The 14,077-nt window shown below is 45.0% G+C and overlaps 1 protein-coding gene across 1 annotated transcript in view; it reads right to left on the bottom strand.

Moving 5' to 3' along the window:
• The window catches only part of AGBL1 (AGBL carboxypeptidase 1), a 411,668-nt gene that overhangs the window by 296,188 nt on the left and 101,403 nt on the right, over window positions 1–14,077 (bottom strand). The window contains exons 14-16 of the mRNA XM_090028682.1: window positions 13,827–13,975; window positions 10,022–10,109; window positions 969–1,113 (exon numbers count right to left, since the gene is read on the bottom strand). Of these exons, the coding sequence (XP_089884808.1) occupies window positions 969–1,113; window positions 10,022–10,109; window positions 13,827–13,975 (382 nt within the window). The remainder of the gene's footprint in view (window positions 1–968; window positions 1,114–10,021; window positions 10,110–13,826; window positions 13,976–14,077) is intronic.

Genomic DNA, 14,077 nt, shown 5'->3' with positions numbered 1-14,077 from the left:
TTTCCTCCTCAGGCTGACGAGCATTAGCCTTCCTTTTAACACAGCTGTCAGGCAATACAGCTCTATGCCCGAGGTTTATATTTTTTAGTGCATATATTAGCAGTGCAGCCTAATGGGAGCATCCATTCCTACTGCAGTTGTGACTGGTGCAGAGCAAACATCTGAAGCAGGCCTTGCACTTCAGTAATGCAGAGTACAGCTCCACAGGCAGTGAGTCACTGGGTACATCTACACATTCATTCATGTGCTATAATTACAGTGCATTAATTTTAGTACCTGTAATAACAAGTACTAACTTAATGTGCTATACTCAGCACTACTGCCCATTAGCGCAGATGAATCCTTTTTGTTTGACACTTAATGCCCACTGGACAAATCTACTGTGTATTAGCATGGTTTTTGCCAGCTACACAAATGCGCAGTAGAATTAGGCCGGTGGACATTAAGCATCTCATGTAGATGCGCCCACTATATCCTAGCAGTTCAAGATTAACCACAGAAGGGAAGAAATCAGCCTCTTCCTCCAACCTGCCATAAGCACTAAGAGCAGCTCACACTGAGGATGAGGACCAAGGAGCACAATGTGAATGGAGACGTTTGGTTTAGTTTGGTTTGTCTGGTGAAGTGCCCTGAGAAGCAAGATGACCCAGCACATTGGTGTAGGTAAATGTGCTGCCATGCTGGTCAGCACAGAATATAGTGAGGGAATAAAATAAAACTATAAATCAGGTGCCAGCACCAGTTTCAATAACAAAAAGTTCAGCCTTAGATTCTCATAAGCACATACAAATATCTCACGTCAGGGATTGTTCCTATGGACACGGCCAAACAAAAATACAAAAAGAAGAAGAAGAAAAAAGAGCATTATGGAAAAGACCTAGCATTCAATCAAAACTGTGCCACATCAAGAGCTACTCATGACCCAACCCCCACCTCCCTTGTTCCCATTATGAACACATCAGCCTTACCATCAGTGCTGAGTAGGTGTAGGGATAATGGTAAGCCAGGTAGCAGACATCATCTTTGTGAGGGAATGTAACACTGAAGGAAAGCGTGTAGTAAGATTTCCTTTGCGTGGCGCCTGCTGCTGCTGCACTCCAGCGGTAATGGTTTCTGGAGGAAGAGACAGGAACAGGCTGCTGTCACTTTTGTGTCTCCATGCAGTCATGCAAGAACCGAGCCACCAAAAAATGTTCCTCTTGGAGGAAGGCTCGACTATCTGCTGCCACTGGGCTCCAAGCTCAGCCATCCACTGCACAAACTCTAAGTCAAATTCAGGTGTAATCAGTCCGATTCCAGAAACGGACCGAATGCACCACACCATCCGGTGCCTCTGGACATTTTACAGCACACAGCAAGACACAAGTCAGGCCCAGTCCAAAGGCAAGAGGATCTGGAGTGCAAGCAGACATGGAGAAGCAGGCAGTTCAGTGATGGCGAGTGCCAGTGGGTAGGGCTAGACTCAAGCATGCGACTTGGGGTCCAGGCTCGGTGGTCAGAGGGGGCCAGAAAGAAGCAGCGAGTCAAGGTGCAGAGAAACAAGTCAAGTTCTGGACATAGCTGCTCCCTGCCAGTCATTAGGCTGCAGGTCTGAGCTGCCTCATCAGTAGGTAAGAGCTCATGCGGTTTGGGGAGGTGCGGCTGGGGATGGAAGAGGCTGTTTAATGCCATGGCTACATGATAAACTTAGTCCCCAGTGGTAGTGCCCTCAAGCCTGCTGCACACCCTGGGCAGGCTACCCACTCAACTGGAAGCAGTGCTTCAGGAGGGATGACTATCACTGTCACTCATCCCTCTCTCTAGCAACCTAGAGAGATAACAACACCACTTCTGGTTCAGAAGGCAGAGACAGTGAGCTTATTATGTGGATTAGGCTTAAGAGTCCCTGAAGAAATTAGAAGAAGCAGAAAATGTTAGAGCCCAAGTCATGTAAGGAAGTAGGCATCAAGGCCCCGACATGGGGAAGTAGAATAGGAGCTGTATTCTATAAAATAACAGGCAAACAGTGAGGTGCATGGATGTCAGCCAGGCAGTCTGGATGCCATCAAAGGCAAAGCCTCTGATTGAAGATGGGAATGGGAGGATCCCTCCAGTAGAGAAGTGGAACTGACCTTGTGCAGATTTGCAACTCCAGGGCTGACCCTGTGATCCCTACTGGATCCCTCCCCTTTAATAACTTGAAATACCGCTCTTCTCTAGAAGCCCACGAATCTTAGGGCAGATCTTAGCCTTTTCAGGAAACTTCTCTTGCAGGGATTCATGCTAATGAAGAGAGGGCTTCTGGATGAGCTGGAACATTTTCCTTCAGCAGAGATGAAGAACCAATTCATGTACTTTAGGAAGAAGTATCACAGCAAATTGCACCCAGAAGTACATTTCAAACAATATTTTTCCCACACTGCACCAATTATGCTGTTGCCGAACCTTCTGATGCTGAAGGACTGCAAGCATCTTTTTTTTTGACAAATGTTATCATCAGCATTGCATTAAAATGCAAACTACAGAAGGAAACCAAAAGATGCAATTTCAGCTCCTGAAATTTACAATACTAGTTTATTTTTCTGTTGTTGTTTTTATTCAAGGGGTTGAAGAGAGAAGATAATTATTCCTGTCAAATCCTCCAGAATAATCAGCTCTTCTTCATAAGAAATATGCAGCACAATAGCACATTTCTTTGCATGTGAATTTAGTAGTTATGCACTTGTGAGGTGAATGGCAGTGGTTAGAGCAAGGAATAGTACAGGCAGCCTCTTGCCTCAATGGCAAATTAAAAAGCCCGTGATTTAATGCTCAGCTGAGCCTACCCCTCTAAATGTCTCTGCTATTTGCAAACAAAACAAATTAAATTGAATGACTGCATTTGATTTATATCTATATATATCTTAAGTAATATTAAGGATGAGTTCATGTAAATGTATAATCTATATGGATATAATTTTAAGTTATATAATTGATCTTAACAGTACTTTGTATACATGCCAACTTCAGTGGGGCCATAATTTCACCCCTGCTTATTTTTAATTGAGGCATGAACATTTGTTTCTAGTGGCCCTAGATAACCACTGGGTTCATGAACCACATGCATAGCCTACATAGCAAGGACTCATTTCTCCTGTCCTCTATTTTGTTTGATATTATAATGGCAGTCATGGTGACCTCAATCTCAGTACAGTGGCAGGGGTCCCAAGATTTTCTGAAACAGTCCAAAAACATCTCCAAAGAGCTTAAGGGTGAACTCATAGGTACAAGGTGAAATGAGTCTGACAGTCAAGCTGCTCACTTTTCTTCCATATATTTTTACCCATCCATTTCCAGCACAAACCTCTACCATCTCCTGTGGCTCTACCAATGCAAAGTAATCGTGACCTAACCACCCCTTTCAAATCAAACCACCAGAGAGCTTTGACGCTATTGCAAGTCTGCAATGCAGCGCTCCTGTGTTTGGGCTCCTCAGACACTCAGCTCTCCCACTCCACCTCTGTCCTCACCTTCTCCACCTCCCTCCCCCCACTGCTTTTGCCATAAAGAAACTTCTCAGAGCAGATTTCTGAAATGCCCTCCTTCAAATCACTTCAAGATTCAGGCTCATCCCTGATGACTACAACAAGCTACATGATGATAGTCAGAATTTCACTTGGAGCCTCCTGGGGTTTCATTATTTTTCACTTATCCCTAAAGAGGCAAAGCTATACATGTAGCCAGCTTAAATAACCGTATGTTGCTATTACCAGTGCTCTTGTCTCCCCACACACCATTGTGTAAATGCTCTTTGCTCAGCTGTTATGTTCTTTCCTCATTCAGTTTGTAAATTTGATGGGGCTGTGAATCTTTCACAATACGGTTGTGTAGCACCCTCCACAGTAAGGGCTCCATCCTGGCTGAAGTGCCTAAGTGCTGCTGCAGTACAGGCAATAGATAATAATCCCACTGACCTCTGACAATAAGTGATATGATGCTGGGAAGTTTACTATGAATATATTTTCACCTCTGAGTTGTCTGGGCTCAAGGGGCAGAAAAAGATCATACATTCAGCAACTGGAACATCTGGTCTCCACTCCTTAATTTACGCTTCCTTTTCAAAATATTCCCAAAGTTTTGCATGCTTTCCAGAAGCTAATAAACTGGTTGTTAGAAAGAATATACGAGACCAAATGGTGGCTTTTATCAGCCTGCAGGCTACATCTATTATGCCTTTGAGTCGCTTTATAATAGTCAAATCATAAAGCTTGCTGTTCTCCTTCAAACATATTGTACAGGCAGTTTATTTCTAACACAGCAGCTACAGAAAGTTAATTAATAGGAATAATAATACTTATCATTTACTGTGTACCACACTTTTCATGTTCAAAGACCCTTTGCAAACATTATTTAATTAAACCTCACAACCTCGTTATCTGTTCATGTTATTTAGGAACTTAGGAGGTAGATAAATATAATTACCCACATTTTACAGATGGGGAAACTGAGATACAAAAAGTGAAGCAACTTGCCTAACACCACAGAGCATGCTGGGTGTGGAGCTGGACTGAAACTCAGGAATTCAAAGACTTCAAGCCATATAGCAGTACTGTTATCCACCTCTGGCATTCAAGTAGCCGGAAAACATCATTGGTTTTGGGAGCAGTGAGGAATGGAGCAGTGCGGGGTATCAACTTAGCCTAAGTTGGCAGGGGAAATTTCAGGCATCTCTAACCACATGGCCCAGTAGAAATGGAAGCTAAGCTATTTACCATTTTTCTACACTGACTCTCACTGAGAACCCTTTTGGTCCTCATACATTTCATCCCTATTGGAATCTGGACTGTTCTGGTTGTACTTCCCTGCGAGCCCTGTTCCTGCATCTCCAGTGCTTGTGAGGGCATGTGACACCAACTTTTTTAGCAATGCAGGAAACAGAGGGTGCCTCAGTCTAAATATGGGTAGGCAGCTCCTCTGGACCCTGGTGTACACACAAGAGGTCTAGTCACATGTCTGATGAATCGTGCCAAGACCTTCAACGTGTAGGCCTAGGCAAAAGTATGGAGGAGCGGAGGCTGCCCAAGACCTACCATCCCTCCTTCAGACCACCGAGACGGAGTTGTGGTTGGAGAATCCAACTGAAAATCCCAAAGCCAGACTGCGTCCAGATGTTCAGGGCCTTGACGGTTGCAGCTTCTGCCAGAGAGCAACAAATAAGAACTGCTGCCTAATGCCTCATCGAGGGCACACTTCTGTTAGGGTGATGTCCCTTAGCCTTTCTCCAATCAAGGTATACCCACAAAGCATTGTGGGCTAGGGTTTTGAGGCACCGTATAGTTGCCTTGCTTGGGAGGTAGCAACGTTGTGGTATTTTATAGGAGCTACCCTGCCACGTGTAGGTGATAATCTGGAAAGGTGATAATGAAAAGCACAGCCACAAATTTCACCCCTGCAAGATGGCTATACCCACTTGACCCTGACTGGCCTGCCAAGGCAACTATTTTTTTCTTTGAGTTCGAATCCCATTGAAAGCAGCAACTCCATCAACTGACTTGAAAGGGATGGTTTTTATTACCAAGAAAGCAGTAAGGCCTATGCCCACACTACCCTGTAGGATGCCTATACACGAGCACCAAGGGTGCTCCAATGCACTGGAATTCCAGTGTGTCAGAGCAGACTCGATTAACCGAGTCTGCAGGAGCGTGGCGATTGCTGTGCTCCAGCTGCCTCCGGGGTCTCATGTATCAGCTTAAAAATGGCGGTGGGGGCACTTGAACTAAAGCTCATCTAATGAGGATGCTTATACAGGAGATGTGGCAGTGCTTTAATTAGAGTGGCTCTTGGACCCGCTCTAATTGAAGCGCCGCCCCCCGCTCCTCCCCCTCCCCGCAACCTTCAGAGCACATGTAAAAGTGCCTGTAGAGACTACCCTTAGGGCTGAGGGGAAGATATGATTTCAGGGCATATTTAAGCATTTGCTTCTCTCATGGAAACCAATAAGGAGGCCAAGTAATGCCAAAAGCAATGGTTATTCTTATAAAGTGAATACATGGCCTTACAAAGAGAGGTGAAATCCATAGTCTCCTGCCACATATGCTACCAACCTACCACCTAGGCTTCAGTAATCGGTAATGACTAATGTGTAGTGAACTCTGTAGGATTCCAGCTGGTGACCTACAAACCAAAGGTTTGTTATCTCACTACCACCCTCAACCAGGAAACTCGGGGTTAGAAAATGAGTTCAAAATGAACTGCTGAACTGAATGTACAAACACTGTCTCACCAACTCAATATGTTACCGTTGTTCTTTAAATAATATGCTGGAAAGGAATATTATTTTGTGCATATTATAAACACCTGCCAACACAGCAAGTGAATTAGATAATCTTATAATAACTGTAACTCTGTTTACCATGGGTGTATCCTGTCACTTCCCAGGGAGGCAATAAAATAGAGCGGTATTGTCATCAAGATTTCTTTTGACAGCAGCATTGCTAATATTCTCCATAACATAAAATCTCTCTCATGAGATGTATGGGAAAGGTACATGATGGCAGAGCTGTGCTATGACATTCATCTTCATGAGTGAGCTATTCCATCTCCTCTCACCAGTGAAGATGAATGTCAGGAGAGATCAGCCAAGGTGTATTATGCAGACATCTTGTATATGTGCCTTCCCCTCCCACTGTCCTTCAGCTCAGAGGCTGCTTTAGATCAGAGATGGGGAGCTTGAGGGATTATAGGACTCGGGGTAGGTGGGTGGATTACCTCCTTTGAGTTTCCCCATATTTATGAATAGCTAACCTCTATTCAAAAGTCTGCAATCGCAGGCAGGGAGGTTTGGATGCACTTCCTGCCAGTGCCTTCCCACCATGAACATAACTCTGGGACTGAGGGATGATGTGGGGTCCCTGCACCAAAACACACTAAACAGGCTCTCTCCCTTGTGCTCCCTCTTCAACCAGCCTGGGGATGCCCATGATTGCTCCAGACATGGTTGTGTGACTTGCAGTCCTCCACACTACAAGCTTCTATGCCCGAGGGCTCTTCTGTTATCAGTGAAAGAAGAAGAATGAGCGGGAGAGAGAGCGTACGTGGCTGTACATATGTGAACCTAGAAAGAACAGCAGGTGAAAGAGATGATAGGCAGATGTCTTGCAAACATATATTGACATGTAATTTAAAGTACATGTGTAAAACACCAGATACTCCAGAACAGTGCATTGCTCTCCTATTGTCTCGATAAGATTCTGGTCTAAAATATGATTAGGAACTTAACTGCACACCCTTGGCTTAATCTTACCAGTCAGCTGCTATTTAATTACTCCACAATAACTGCTTTGTTAATGACATTAGGGGCTATTATTACTGTAATCAGCACATAAGCATTGCATAACCTGCATCTGTTGGTACCTATGCTATCTCACATGCAGGAGGCCATGCCACAAAATCCAAAGGCAGCAGGCATGCAAGGGCCAGCTATCTGTCTGAAGCTCTTAAGCTTTGAAGGGAACAATCTCAGAGGCAGAAGAGGTTAGATAGAAAAAGATCAGTGCAGAATGTTATTAGGGGAAAGCAAGATGGGTATTCAAGTCCTTACAGAGAAGGCATCTGTTAGAAAGGAGATAACCTGACCCTAACCCCCTCCCAAAAAGATTGATTTATCTCAGTTAGTTTTGTTGGTTTTATTGTTTCTTACTCCTGCCAAGAACTGATTTTGGGGCTGTGTGTTTCTCCTGAAAGGGGGTAACTTTTCTAGCTGTAACCACAGTGATACTTGGTGGGGCTGATGATAGTGTTGCTTTTGCTAGTGACAACAGTCACTTTTAAGCCTTTACCTATGCCAAATGTTTGAACCCCAACAAAAACACCAGGTTCTTTCATGAGGCTTTTCAAACAGCATCCAAACTATGCAATCACAGAAGGAAGAGATTGCTATATGCTGTGACATGGGAAATGCCTTTTCATAGTGTTGTGTTGGTATGCTGAGACCATCACCTCTTATGCCGACTGGCATTATCTCACTGTTAGCTTGTATACCCTATATCTGTATCCATCCTTTGCTCTTGCCTTATGATTATAAGATACGTAGGGCAAGGCACCATATTTCTGTCCTATGTTTGTAAAATGCTTTGCTTAGTGTGGTTCTGGGGCTCCTGTGTCCTATGGTAATTCAAATATAATCATAATCATCACCACCACCATTATGGAGGAATATGTGGTGAATGACCTATTTGGTTAGGAAAATCATAGATCTCAAATGTTGGAAAGACGCAGGCAATCTAAGCCATGCTCCCCTGCTCTCAGGCCAATAAAAATCAGGATAAAACCATTTAATTTAGCTAAAAACACTGAATTCCCTGGATACAATTTACATAAGATTTAATCATGTTGTGTTATTGATTCACTTCCATCCTGATCTGTAGCATTTTATATTGTTCCTGTCTTGGGATTCCCATACAGTTCAATTGATATACCTACTTTCTGGCGTGCAATACTCAAAGTTATTTCATTCTTAGACAACCCTAAATTAGCTACTCTTCAATGAACCCCAATTTAGACCTTGACATTCCTTCAATTACCTTAACTTTGTCCCACACATCCTCTAGCTCTGCCAGTGCCATCACCTTCTGGCCCATGTCACTCCAGTTATTCCAGCCATCAATGCCCCTTCAAGCCCTATTTCTCAATTGACAATTAAGTGCTGTTGATTACTTTCTGGAAGCAGTGGGAAAACTGTAGCAGGCCTCTCTCTGAACTTACAAAGTCTTAACCCTTGTGCTTCTTTCCTTGACAGTGATGACCATTCACGAGATACAGGTGAGCCAGGGGTGCCTATTTTGCACCTGGAAAATAAGATTGCTGGACTCCAGTGTCCTTTACAAGGCACAATCATCACTGAATGCTTGTTAAAAGTGGGGCTTGACCTGTTGCTTTTCGGAGACTGTAAAGTGCTGCAGAAACAGTCCAAGAAACCTAGATAAAGTGGGAACAGCCATGAAATGACAGGCAGGGCCTACCACACAACTCCCTCAGACACTACTGCCTGGGCAGAGAGCAGAGACAGCTCTAGCTACAACAGCACTATTTAAACCCTGTCCCAATTATTTTTGGTGCTGAGGCAAAGCGCAAAGGCAACGATATAGTTCCAGGGAGCGCCGTCTGCAGCAGACGTCTGCCACTTGGGGGGCAGAACGCCAAGTTCATAGCTAAGTTGACTGATGGTCCTTCCAACTCGAGGCCTTTGCAGTGTTGCTCTGGGATCATTTCCATATACCATCCTAGGCTCTGTCTAGAGGAGCTGATTTTCCTCTGATGTCAACACAGCACCAGGTGGTTACTGGCTACATCAGGCCGCATTTGAGTTAATTTTAATATACAGGGCCAAGCTTAAACTCTTGCTGATATCAGCTGGGACTAGTAGTTGCTCAGGCCAAGACTGAACTTGGCCTACATGTTGCATAAATTTCAGGAGAAACCCTGGCACAGACAGGAAGGGCAGAGCAGAGCACTGCTCCAGAACACCCGAGTGAAACCACCTAAAAATCACAGCTCACTCTTTGATGAGAGACATGGGTGACTCAGTCTCTTGGGAAACCCTCTCTGCTGCATTCAGCTGCTGCACATTGTTTTGGAGGAATAATGATACAAGTCGGGGATGGAAGAGAAAAACTGGTAGGTCTTCTACTCCATCTCTCCAGTAATTGGACTGGGGCTCCACTGCACCCATAGAAGCCATCGGTACCACACCTGTGCACTTCTGGGTGCACCTGAACAGGGCTTCAGGGTGGCCCCATTTTGTCTGCACCCCGCCCCTTCTCTCTTCCCACTTCAGACCAGAAGATGGGACATGCCACGTGCCCCCTTTCTCATCTGGGAGGCTAATGAAGGGTCCTGTTCACAACTGATCCTTGCAATTGGAAGCACAGAACACAGCAGGCTGGCATAAATTGAGACCGTGTATGAGAGAGGTGGCAGCTCTGGCAGCTGAAGGTTAGCAACATAAATACGGTTAGAAAGAAGGAAAGGGGACCCAACAGGTACGCACCACTGATGCACTTACTTGTAGTAACAGATATCATATCCCACCCGAATCCAGTGAGGCTTGCCCTGGAGAGCTTCCTTCACTGAATACATGACCGGTTGCATGCCTACATAAAACAAAGGCAATTTCAGGTGACATGGCTTCCTCAGTTGGGCGGGGAGAGGGAATACAACACACATTGTCATTACTTTGTCTGTGTCGCCACAGCAGAGACTTTAGCACAGGCTTATATATTTTCACTCTAATCCTGTGCTGGATTTGGAGGCAGCCACAGTTTGTGGGAAAATATGGTGAGATGAAACCAGAGAGAGGGAGAGAACAGCTCTCCCCTACTGGCTACTCCACAGCAGGAGACTTCAAACCGCTCTGCTTATATGAGGACTGAGTAAAGCAAGAGAGGCCTTTCCAGCCTGGTATGCCATCCTCTGAAGCATCAGAATATAATCAGTAGGCATCTCATTGTCTGGGATTCAAACTCGTGCCATAAAGGAGAAGGAGCAATGTGTCGTCTGATACCAAACCTTTGATAACAACAGCTAGCAGTGGATGCTTCAGAAGAAGGCCAAATATGCTTCCCTTAGAGCCATCTGCTCTTGGGTGCCCCATAAATTCCTATAGCAATGATAGCCATCATGTGCTATATGTTATATTGCAGGTCTCAGAGCTCTGTCCCTGAGAAAGGCAACAGAATATGCCCCTAAAGTGGCTTCAACACATCATTTCTGGGCTTGACACACCTTACATGTGCAAGGGCTAACAGGCTTGTGCTTCCTGGCAGCCACCCCAAGAGCACTGGGAAAGCAGTGTGGACATGCCCCTAATGACCAGCTTCTTACACCATAAGCATCGACCTCCATAGATGCACTTGGCCAATTAGTTGAACCAATCTTTATAAAACTCCCTTTCTATAGGCAAGCTTTATCCTCCTGTTCCAGCAAATATTTTGTCCTCTTTCGTGAAGAGCTCCACAGCTCTTTCCCCATCCAGATTTCTAACCTCCCTCTCTACCTGTTGCCTTTGTCTTCCTCGCCCACTCCATTGGCCTGTCTCCAGGGTACTCGTTACATCTGTTTCATTGCCTATGGGGGCTCGCATCCGAGATGTACAGGGCATCCCTTGGGGTCATTAATGCTGGGGGCTTATTTGCTCCCCCTCCTTCTCCACCCCAAAAAGCAATTTACATAAAACCTTCCCATTCCTCCTCTTCCTGCTGCCCTTGGATTCCTCTGGTACAACTCACCAGCATTTTAACAGCTGCCAAATGCAGCTCTGAATATAGGCAGACCTGTCCCATACCGCAACAGAAGGTGGAAAGGAAAGGCATTTCAAATGCAAACTCATCCTCAGCCAGGATTAACTATTCTGCTACTGCTTCCTGTGCCAGAGACATCCAAAATGCACTTCTGCTCAAATCTGTTCTCAAAAAACAGGCTGCCTCATGGGGGCTTTAGAGCAGCCTAGGTGCCCAACCAGCCCATGGAGTCAAAAAGGCATATGCGGCTCCAGGGCTACAGCTTGCATAAGACCCCATAGCAGCACAGGAAGATGCAGTTTAACATCAAACTGCCTCAAAGCAAAACATTTCAATGCTGATGGACAAAAGGAAAGACTCTGCTTTAATTTTCCCAGTGGGAACTTCAGATTTTGGGCCATTTTTACTGGGTTTTGGACAATGCTCAAAACATTCTGGGGAAAGGGAAGGATATTTGCTTTCTGACTATCAGTTTGGCTGGTTCTACTGCTCCTTGGTGCATCTTCGATGTGAAAATTACACAGTGCCATCTAGCTGACAGGGAGGACAGCTGGACCATCACAACACAGAGGCAGCCAGGGTTGTAAAATCTTGTCACCCATGCCACGGTCACAAGAGACCAGGATTGTTTGGAAAACTAGGATGAATCTTAGCCTGGGAACAGACATGAGGAAGGTAGTGAAAAAACAGCAACTCTTATCCAGAGAGGAAATGAACATTGCACACAGTGCTGGTTGGGCTATGAGCCTTGTTCAGCAAAGCCAGATAGGTTTTGATGCCTTCTAAAAGCAGCAGAAGCCACCCACAAAAGGATATCCTGAGCAGCTACACATATTGATCACACCCTGGTTTAGCTTCTGGAACATTTTTCCTCCTAAACATGCTTTCTTCATTCTATATTCATCCATTTTAAAGCTCACAAGAGTGACAGGATAGGTGCAGGCTATAATCACAGAGGTAGATGCTGTAGTGATCATCAGGTTCAAGAACCACAGGCATATGTGAACAAGAACAACATGCTTTAATTTGTGGAGCATACGCAATATCTGCAGACCCTTTGTCTGTCTCTCTGATTAACAGCTACTATGTAACTAGCTAGCTGCTGCCTGAGGGACCATCTCCCCATTCCCAATCCCTCAGTCTCCTGTTAGGAAACATCTTTAAAACATAACTTCTATCAAAATAGATGCCATGCAGCCTTCTACCAGTAAGGAACTAAGCCAACAGCACTGAAATCACTAGGAACTATACCATAAGCTTCAACAGGTACCATCGCGGGTCCAACACCCTTCCTCTCATGACCTGCTTCACTCTCAGGTTGTTGCTAGGTACTGAATTTGCCAGTCATGCCAATTTGTTTAGCCATTCAGGCAAATGGAATGAAAAAAACAATGCAAAATTCATTTTCATGTGGGATCTATATCAGTACTTGAACCATGGTCCTCAGGGGTAAAGGACAAGTCCTTCCCATTGCTCACCCAGCCATCCTCATAAACACAAGTGTCAAGTCTTTCTAACTTCCTTTGCTATTTGTGTGAGGTACATTGATCCTGGGATAGTTCCCTTGGTGATTTGTGAAGGTATCCACAGGGGTTCAAAAGGAAGGCACTTTTTGATATTCTGCACTGATTAAACTTTCTTTCACTGACCAGCGCCTTAGCTGATCTCCACTGGCATAGCTCTACAGAAACCAATGGACCTAAAGCCAACTTATGCCAGCTGAAGGTTTAGCCTCCAGCCTGCCTGTAGAAGAACTGAAAGCTGGGATTTGCCTGCCTATTTTATAACACCACATCCTTCCTCGTGAACCAAGCTATTAGCGGAGCTGAACAGAATATTTTATTATTCATGTTGGCAGAAAGCTCAGAAGGTCTGAAGATCAGATTTTATTTTTAGGTGAGCCTCCAAAATTGGGAATAATTACTGCAGGATTATCCAAATTTATTCAAATCACATAAACTCTTTCCACTTCTGCACCACTCAGCCCAAATAGATCCTCCTCCTTTCCGTCGCAGGCTCATTTTCCCATACCCTAGTCTCCAAACTCCTGACTTCTAATCCTAAAACAGTTTGACTGACTTTCCACTTCCCTCTCCCCAACCCTAAGTGGATGGTAGGCCCACCTCTCAGTGCCCTCGATGACAAAGAGGGATCCTTGTGCTGCCCTTCAGAGACCCCTTTGGGTTGGTTTTAAAAAAAAAGGTGAGCACAAAGAGAGTCCCGCTTTGCTCCCACTCATTCAGAAGGCTGGTCACTGCAATATGGGACCCAGAAGCAAAGGAGGGGATTATGGGGAGGAAGGGAGCCTTAGTCCCTAGGAAGCTGATAGCAGGAGGAAAGGTTGTAGCTGGGGTCTACTGAATTCTGGTGGGAAGGAGACAAAAGAAAGGAACGAGGCACGCTCTATACTCCAAAGGCCCCAGGGTGGTACCTCTGCTCTTATGGCTCAGAAGGCACCACAGCTAGGTAAGCAGGCCAAAACTTCTGCATAGAAGAACGTGGAAAGGTTGGAGCCGATACCATTACCCTCTGCATGGCAAGGAACCAATGCAGCCCTCCGAAGGTTCGTACCATAATTAAACTGGCTGTTGACCTTCTCACAGTTGATAACGTTGAAGCGGTAGGGAACAGCTGACTTCATGGCGCTGACCTCAAAGTAGAACCACTGGTGGTGCTGGCTGCTGTTCACATCAGCATTCATAATCAAATCATACTCAAACCTGGAAAGCAAAATATGCAAAATGGAGTTGGGGGCCAATGACAGGAATGGGGTGAGAGATAATGAATTTACAGTTACAGACAAATATCAGTCACTGAGCTTT

This window comes from Crocodylus siamensis, chromosome 15, assembly GCF_052110815.1.
Source record: "Crocodylus siamensis isolate JL-2025a chromosome 15, ASM5211081v1, whole genome shotgun sequence".
In the NCBI taxonomy this organism is placed as follows: Eukaryota; Metazoa; Chordata; order Crocodylia; family Crocodylidae; genus Crocodylus; species Crocodylus siamensis.
This window is presented reverse-complemented; position numbering and strand designations above follow the sequence as displayed.